This window comes from Notothenia rossii (assembly GCF_949606895.1).
Source record: "Notothenia rossii genome assembly, chromosome: 3".
Lineage (NCBI taxonomy): Eukaryota > Metazoa > Chordata > Actinopteri > Perciformes > Nototheniidae > Notothenia > Notothenia rossii.
Genome location: NC_136901.1, coordinates 44,782,565 through 44,792,378, shown reverse-complemented (window position 1 = coordinate 44,792,378; position 9,814 = coordinate 44,782,565). Strand labels below are relative to the sequence as shown.

General features: G+C 40.5%; 1 protein-coding gene across 1 annotated transcript; it reads left to right on the top strand.

Moving 5' to 3' along the window:
- The first annotated feature begins 211 nt into the window (after window positions 1–211).
- Window positions 212–2,687, top strand: LOC307032345 (uncharacterized protein). The gene is made up of 2 exons (XM_079670240.1): window positions 212–348; window positions 736–2,687. Exons 1-2 carry the CDS (start codon window positions 228–230, stop codon window positions 1,854–1,856), a joined length of 1,242 nt encoding a protein of 413 aa, XP_079526366.1. The 5' UTR covers window positions 212–227; the 3' UTR covers window positions 1,857–2,687.
- Window positions 2,688–9,814: the final 7,127 nt, after the last annotated feature.

The window sequence follows — 9,814 nt, the reverse complement described above, 5'->3', positions numbered from 1 at the left end:
GCCTGTCCTTATATGGCGCGGGGATCCCTGCGTCACAACCGGAAGTAGCTCCATGTTTGGGCAGCTACGGAGGGGGGAATCCCTCGCGCCGGAGCCGACCAATCAGGAGGCGCCTGGAGTTACCTAGGAGACGGAGAGTATAAAAGCTGCTGAGGCAGGGAGAGCATCTTCACACAGCACCGAGCTTTACCGGAGGATTTATCCAAACACACAACAACACACACAATATGCTCCTGCAGCGCGAGGACAGCTTCATGTCGGACTTTGAGGATGCTTGCAGCATGTGGGTGGACAGTGTGGGCTCGAGCCCCAACAGAGACTCTGAGGGGGGGTCCCCAATCTGCCAAGGTGCGTTAAGACAATTAGAGAATAATGAGAAAATGTGCGAAATGTGTCTGTTTAGGAAATGTGTGTTTATTAGTGAAAATGTGGATATTTAGCATTATTACATTTTGCATTAATATTATTATTTGTATTAAATATACCACTTTATATATTATTTACCTTATTTGCATATTTAAATGTGTTGCTTTTATTTTGGTGCACATTTAAAAAAAATCATGCTTATTTAACATTTCTTATTTTTTTTAAATAGAGCAATACTTGTATTTTATTATTTTAAAGTATTCATAATGCATCCTGCTGCATGCATCACTGTGTAGGCTGCTGCCCACTGACGAGTTATTATGCAATGACAATAACACCCTCCTCCTCCTCCTCCTCCTCCTCCTGCAGTCTTCTCTCCGGGAACAGACGCCTCTGACTCGGATTTCTTCTCCGACTTCAGTGACTGTTCCTCGGACTCCCTCTCGCCTTCCCTCGGCTACAGCAACAGCTTCTTCCCGGAACCGGAGGCGCAATCCCCGGGACTGAGCAGCACCGCGGACGCCATCCTCAACATGATCACGGAGATCGTGGGGATCTGCACCGAAATGGAGCAAGACTCTTCCCCGGATCTTGCAGCCCCTTCCCCGGCTACAGCATCTCCTTTCTCCCCCCTCTTTGCTCCATCACCATCACCATCTTCTTCCTCTGCCCCCCCCAGCAGTGAAGCGACCCCCCCTCTCCCTCCCATGGTTTCCTACCCAGTTGTGGTGAAAAGTGAGTTTTTGAGCTCCAGCTGCAGCAGTGGGTGTTCCCACTCTATGCCCGGGAATGACGCTCTGTTCCTGGGCAGCGCAGACTCTCTGCTCCCGCTGTCGGCTCTGGAGCAACAGGTGGATGTTTGTGACTTTATCGACTCTCTGCTGAGCTGTGACGCCGGGCAGAGCGACCTGAAGCCCGGCTTCGAGGTGAAGCAGGAGCCGCTAGAGGACTGGCTGAAGGGGTTCCCGGTGACCGGGGGGGATCCCGTTAACTACGTCATCAGCAGACCGGTGAAGACGGAGCTGTTCTCCCCCCCCACGCTCCCCTCCACCGTGGACGTGCATCTGCTCTCCTCCCTTCTGCAGGGCGCGTTCCCGATAGTCAACATCAGCAGCATGCACGCAGCCCCCAAACAGTCACGCACAGGGAGGAGAGCTCCCGCGCAGAAGGCGAAACCCTTCACGTGCACGATGCACGGGTGCGAGCGCCGCTTCTCGCGCTCAGACGAGCTCAACAGGCACGTGCGCATCCACACTGGACAGAAACCCTTCACGTGCACCATCTGCTCGCGCAGCTTCAGCCGCAGCGACCACCTGACCACGCACACGCGCACGCACACGGGGGAGAAGCCCTTTTCGTGCGACGTGTGCGGCAAGAGGTTCGCGCGCAGCGACGAGCGGAAGAGGCATGGGCGCGTGCACGTGAAGCAGCAGCTGCGTGCGCAGATGATGGCCGCCTACTCGCTGGCCGTGAACGCACCTGGCGTCTGAACATGAACTAATTATTACTGCAGAGAGCAGTATGTTTGAACCGTCAACTGGAAAAAGCGTCGATGTGACGTCACACAAGTGTTCCTCTCACGGCGCATGCGTGCAGGAGGAAGCATCTGCAGGTGGAAAAACTACAGACTGAGGACTTTAAACATGTGGAGAGCAACTGAGTACATTTACTCAAGTACTTTTACTTAAGTGTGAGGTACTTGTACTTTACTTGAGTATTTCCATGTTTTGTTACCTTGTGCTTCTACTCACTTAAATCAGACTTGAGTTCAACCTGGAGTAAATCCACAAGCTACCCTGCAGTATACAAAGTCCTTCAAACTAGCTGCACCTTTACCAGCTTTGAGAACACTTTAATGATCAATCATTATAAAACATATATATATTTATATTATTCGGAAATGGACCAATCTGCACAATGACTATTTACTGTCGCTACTTTCACTATATTTTGATGAGAATACTTTTCTACTTTTACTTGAGGAACAGTACTTGATTGCAGTACTTTTAGATCCGAGTACTTCTACTTTTATTAAAGTACATGATCCGAGTACTTCTACTTCTACTAAAGTACAATATCTGAGAAACCGTCCGTCTGTAAATATTTCTGCATGACAACAAAGTGAATGTCCGGATGTCGTGAAGCTGTTTCCACTCAGAAGATATTTCTATGTTTGTAACACATCTCTATTTTTCTAGTTTGTCTACCTCTTTGTGAGTGTTTTACATGGAGAGAGTATATGTATATATTTACAGTATATATATATATATATATATACAGTATATATATTTATAGGAGAACACAAAGCCAGATTTCTATGGCGGATTATTGTGCGATGATGTCACTTTCTATGAAATGAGTCTTCATTCTGGTGTTGAAGCACATTGCTCTATAGCACACCTGTGCAGGTTTCAATGTTCATGTTTTCATCGTCCTGCATGGAGGCTGCTGCTGTCAATAAAACTGAGTATCAGATACACACGTTGTCTTCAGTCTGCACAAACACCAACACACACTATCAATCTGCACAAGCACCAACACACACATTATCAATCTGCACAAACATCAACACACACATTATCAATCTGCACAAACACCAACACACACATTATCAATCTGCACATACACCACACACACATTATCAATCTGCACAAACACCAACACACACATTATCACTCTGCACAAACACCAACACACACAATATCAATCTGCACAAACACCAACACACACATTATCACTCTGCACAAACACCAACACACACATTATCACTCTGCACCAACACCAACACACACATTATCAATCTGCACCAACACACACATTATCAATCTGCACAAACACCAACACACACATTATCAATCTGCACAAACATCAACACACACATTATCAATCTGCACCAACACACACATTATCAATCTGCACATACACCAACACACACACTATCAATCTGCACAAACACCAACACACACATTATCAATCTGCACAAACACCAACACACACATTATCAATCTGCACAAACACCAACACACACATTATCAATCTGCACAAACACCAACACACACATTATCAATCTGCACAAACACCACACACACATTATCAATCTGCACCAACACCAACACACACATTATCAATCTGCACAAACACCAACACACACATTATCAATCTGCACATACACCACACACACATTATCAATCTGCACAAACACCAACACACACATTATCACTCTGCACAAACACCAACACACACATTATCAATCTGCACAAACACCAACACACACATTATCAATCTGCACCAACACACACATTATCAATCTGCACAAACACCAACACACACATTATCAATCTGCACAAACACCAACACACACATTATCACTCTGCACATACACCAACACACACATTATCAATCTGCACAAACACCAACACACACATTATCAATCTGCACCAACACACACATTATCAATCTGCACAAACACCAACACACACATTATCAATCTGCACAAACACATTGGGGCACACTAGGGCTTTTGTTTTGAAAGGTTAAGGGAGGAAGTGGATCTGGTGGAAAATACATCTTAATCTTATTCATCATCGCTTAATGTTGATTTACTTTTTATCTTAAGACCTTTACTCTACTGGGATTTGAAGAAAAATACAAATGATGATGATAATGTAAGCTTAAAGGGATTGTATGTATCTTCTTCCTCCTCCTCCTCCTCCTCCTCATCATCATCATTTCATTGCTAGGCAACAGATTTTTCCCATAATAGTCCCTGTCGCTCTGACAAGCCGAAGGTCGCGTTGCCGTGGAAACAGCAGCATAAAACCTAACGAAATATTTGTTATATTTTCACACGAGCTGATGTGAGTCATGTCGACATCCCATAATACTCCGCTTCATGTTCATCCTGAGATATCACTTCCCTCCATGATGATTATTCACAGTGAGGATTTCATATGACGACTGCCGAAGGCCTAATGTCACTCAATTAGACATGTAACAACCAGGAAGTGAGTTACAAAGACTACAAAGAGACTTAGAAGGACTACAAAATTTGCAAAACAGCTGCAACGAGACTGCAAATGACTAAACAGCCGTGAAAAGGAGCAAAACCTCCACAAATGAATTCACGAGTGCAACCAAGAGACTCAAAATGGCCTCAAAGAGACACAGAAAGACTAAGAGACTGAAAAAGACTACATAACAACATACAAGGAGACTTAAACAGACTACAAGGAGACTTAAACAGACTACAAGGAGACTTACAAAGATGACAAGGAGACTTAAAAAGATGACAAGGAGACTTAAAAAGATTACAAGGAGACTTAAAAAGATGACAAGGAGACTTAAAAAGAATACAAGGAGACTTAAAAAGACTACAGGGAGACTTAAAAAGACTACAAGGAGACTTAAACAGACCACGAGGAGACTTAAAAAGACTAGAAGGAGACTTAAAAAGACTAGAAGGAGACTTAAAAAGATTACAAGGAGACTTAAACAGACTACAAGGAGACTTAAAAAGATTACAAGGAGACTTAAACAGACTACAAGGAGACTTAAAAAGATTACAAGGAGACTTAAACAGACTACAAGGAGACTTAAAAAGATGACAAGGAGACTTAAAAAGATTACAAGGAGACTTAAAAAGATTACAAGGAAACTTAAAAAGATTACAAGGAAACTTAAAAAGATGACAAGGAGACTTAAAAAGATTACAAGGAAACTTAAAAAGATGACAAGGAGACTTAAAAAGATGACAAGGAGACTTAAAAAGATTACAAGGAGACTTAAACAGACTACAAGGAGACTTAAAAAGATTACAAAGAGACGTAAAAAGATTACAAGGAGACTTAAACAGACTACAAGGAGACTTAAAAAGATTACAAGGAGACTTAAAAAGATGACAAGGAGACTTAAAAAGACTACAAGGAGACTTAAACAGACTACAAGGAGACTTAAAAAGATGACAAGGAGACTTAAAAAGATGACAAGGAGACTTAAACAGACTACAAGGAGACTTAAAAAGATGACAAGGAGACTTAAAAAGATGACAAGGAGACTTAAAAAGACTACAAGGAGACTTAAACAGACTAAAAGGAGACTTAAAATGACTACAAGGAGACTTACAAAGACTACAAGGAGACTTAAAAAGATGACAAGGAGACTTAAACAGACTACAAGGAGACTTAAAAAGATTACAAGGAGACTTAAACAGACTACAAGGAGACTTAAAAAGATTACAAGGAGACGTAAAAAGATTACAAGGAGACTTAAACAGATGACAAGGAGACTTAAACAGACTACAAGGAGACTTAAAAAGATGACAAGGAGACTTAAAAAGATTACAAGGAGACTTAAAAAAATTACAAGGAGACATAAACAGACTACAAAGAGACTTAAACAGATGACAAGGAGACTTCAAAAGATTACAAGGAGACTTAAACAGACTACAAGGAGACTTAAACAGACTACAAGGAGACTTAAACAGACTACAAGGAGACTTAAAAAGATGACAAGGAGACTTAAAAAGATGACAAGGAGACTTAAAAAGATGACAAGGAGACTTAAACAGACTACAAGGAGACTTAAAAAGATTACAAGGAGACTTAAAAAGATGACAAGGAGACTTAAAAAGATTAGAAGGAGACTTAAAAAGATTACAAGGAAAATTAAAAAGATGACAAGGAGACTTAAAAAGATTACAAGGAAACTTAAAAAGATGACAAGGAGACTTAAAAAGACGACAAGGAGACTTAAAAAGACTACAAGGAGACTTAAACAGACTACAAGGAGACTTAAAAAGATGACAAGGAGACTTAAAAAGATGACAAGGAGACTTAAAAAGACTACAAGGAGACTTAAACAGACTAAAAGGAGACTTAAAATGACTACAAGGAGACTTACAAAGACTACAAGGAGACTTAAAAAGATGACAAGGAGACTTAAACATACTACAAGGAGACTTAAAAAGATTACAAGGAGACTTAAACAGACTACAAGGAGACTTAAAAAGATTACAAGGAGACTTAAAAAGATTACAAGGAGACTTAAACAGACTACAAGGAGACTTAAACAGACTACAAGGAGACTTAAAAAGATGACAAGGAGACTTAAAAAGATTACAAGGAGACTTACAAAAATTACAAGGAGACATAAACAGACTACAAGGAGACTTAAACAGATGACAAGGAGACTTCAAAAGATTACAAGGAGACTTAAACAGACTACAAGGAGACTTAAACAGACTACAAGGAGACTTAAAAAGATTACAAGGAGACTTAAAAAGATGACAAGGAGACTTAAAAAGATGACAAGGAGACTTAAACAGACTACAAGGAGACTTAAAAAGATTACAAGGAGACTTAAAAAGATGACAAGGAGACTTAAACAGACTACAAGGAGACTTAAACAGACTACAAAGAGACTTAAAAAGATTACAAGGAGACTTAAAAAGATGACAAGGAGACTTAAACAGACTACAAGGAGACTTAAAAAGATTACAAGGAGACTTAAAAAGATGACAAGGAGACTTAAACAGACTACAAGGAGACTTAAAAAGACTACAAGGAGACTTAAACAGAATACACGGAGACTTAAAAAGATGACAAGGCGACTTAAAAAGATGACAAGGAGACTTAAACAGACTACAAAGAGACTTAAAAAGACTACAAGGAGACTTAAAAAGACTACAAGGAGACTTAAACAGAATACACGGAGACTTAAAAAGATGACAAGGCGACTTAAAAAGATGACAAGGAGACTTAAACAGACTACAAAGAGACTTAAAAAGACTACAAGGAGACTTAAAAAGATGACAAGGAGACTTAAATAGACTACAAGGAGACTTAAAAAGATGACAAAGAGACTTAAAAAGATGACAAGGAGACTTAAACAGATGACAAAGAGACTTAAAAAGATTACAAGGAGACTTAAAAATATGACAAGGAGACTTAAACAGATGACAGAGAGACTTAAAAAGATTAGAAGGAGACTTAAAAAGATTACAAGGAGATTTAAAAAGATGACAAGGAGACTTAAACAGACTACAAGGAGACTTAAAAAGATTACAAGGAGACTTAAAAAGATGACAAGGAGACTTAAACAGACTACAAGGAGACTTAAAAAGACTACAAGGAGACTTAAACAGAATACACGGAGACTTAAAAAGATGACAAGGCGACTTAAAAAGATGACAAGGAGACTTAAAAAGATTAGAAGGAGACTTAAAAAGATTACAAGGAGACTTAAAAAGATGACAAGGAGACTTAAAAAGATTACAAGGAGACTTAAGAAGATTACAAGGAGACTTAAAAAGACTACAAAACAACATAATAACTACAAAGGACTCAGAACAAACCCAGAAAGAGGAAAACAGCAGAACAAAAAGTGACCAAAACAGTTACTAAAAGACAACGAAGAGACTCAACAGAGACACAGTCTTTACCGTGAGACCAACACAATCACACAGCTAAGAAGACTGAGACACACACCAACACAATCACACAGCTAAGAAGACTGAGACACACCAACACAATCACACAGCTAAGAAGACTGAGACACACCAACACAATCACACAGCTAAGAAGACTGACACACACACCAACACAATCACACAGCTAAGAAGACTGAGACACACCAACACAATCACACAGCTAAGAAGACTGAGACACACCAACACAATCACACAGCTAAGAAGACTGAGACACACCAACACAATCACACAGCTAAGAAGACTGAGACACACCAACACAATCACACAGCTAAGAAGACTGACACACACCAACACAATCACACTGCTAAGAAGACTGACACACACCAACACAATCACACAGCTAAGAAGACTGACACACACCAACACAATCACACAGCTAAGAAGACTGAGAGACACCAACACAATCACACAGCTAAGAAGACTGACACACACCAACACAATCACACAGCTAAGAAGACTGAGACACACACCAACACACTGTGTGACCTCTGAGCTATCTGTCAACCCTCAAACGCATCATCACTAACTCTTTGATAAAGAACATCATCAGAATTATGATAGAGCTGAAGTGTGTATTTCTCTCTGCGGGCTCTGCTGCCCCCCAGTGGTCTCCAGGCAGAACTACACATCCTCCAACTTGATGTACTTTTGCTAACTTTAATTAATACTCTTACTTTCTGAATGCAGGAGTTCTAGAATATACTGAGTACTGCTCATTTAAATATATCTTCATTCAAGAAGTAGTCAAATACACAGTAATATACAATCTTGTTTTTGAGTAAAAGTAGAAGTAGTCAGATCTTGTACTTGAGTAAAAGTAGAAGTACTCGGATCTTGTGCTTGAGTAAAAGTAGAAGTAGTCAGATCTTGTACTTGAGTAAAAGTAGAAGTACTCGGATCTTGTACTTGAGTAAAAGTAGAAATACTCAGATCTTGCAGATGAGTAGAAGTAGAAGTACTCAGATCATGTAAAAGTATCATTTACCTCTGAACTGTAGTGGAGTAGAAGTACAAAGTAGCATAACATGGAAATACCCAAGTAAAGTACAAGTACCTCTAAGTGGTGTGAGTAAATGTACTTAGTTACTTCCCACCTCTGGGTTATGTGTAACATTTAATTATGACATCAATTGTATTAAATGTCACCTTGTATATAAGTGAGCTACAACAAAGAGTACATGATGGATGCATCTTGCAGCATGCTGAAACAACTCGTTCATTATACATACACAAACTAAAGTAGCTTCATCAGAGTTACATAGAAACACACAGACAGACAATAACAAACACTCAGCAGGGCAACAAGCAGCATGACGATATGCAACAAGCAGCATGACGATATGCAACAAGCAGCATGACCATATGCAACAAGCAGCATGACGATATGCAACAAGCAGCATGACGATATGCAACAAGCAGCATGACCATATGCAACAAGCAGCATGACCATATGCAACAAGCAGCATGACCATATGCAACAAGCAGCGTGACCATATGCAACAAGCAGGATGACGATATGCACCAAGCAGCATGACGACATGCAACAAGCAGCATGACGATATGCAACAAGCAGGATGACGATATGCAACAAGCAGCATGACGATATGCAACAAGCAGCATGACGATATGCAACAAGCAGCATGACCAAATGCAACAAGCAGCATGACGATATGCAACAAGCAGCATGACCATATGCAACAAGCAGCATGACCATATGCAACAAGCAGCATGATGATATGCAACAAGCAGGATGACGATATGCACATTAAAAAACCCTAACCCTATAAAACAACTCAGAACTTTAGACACTCACACGTCACCTGTACTCACCTGAGTGACGTCATTCTGAGTCCTGCTCACCTGAAGTCCTCCAACTGATCTAACACACTTTAAAGAGTCAAAACTACAATAAAGAGACTCTTGCAGGATCCACGGTTAGCATGATCCGCTGTTAGCATGTTA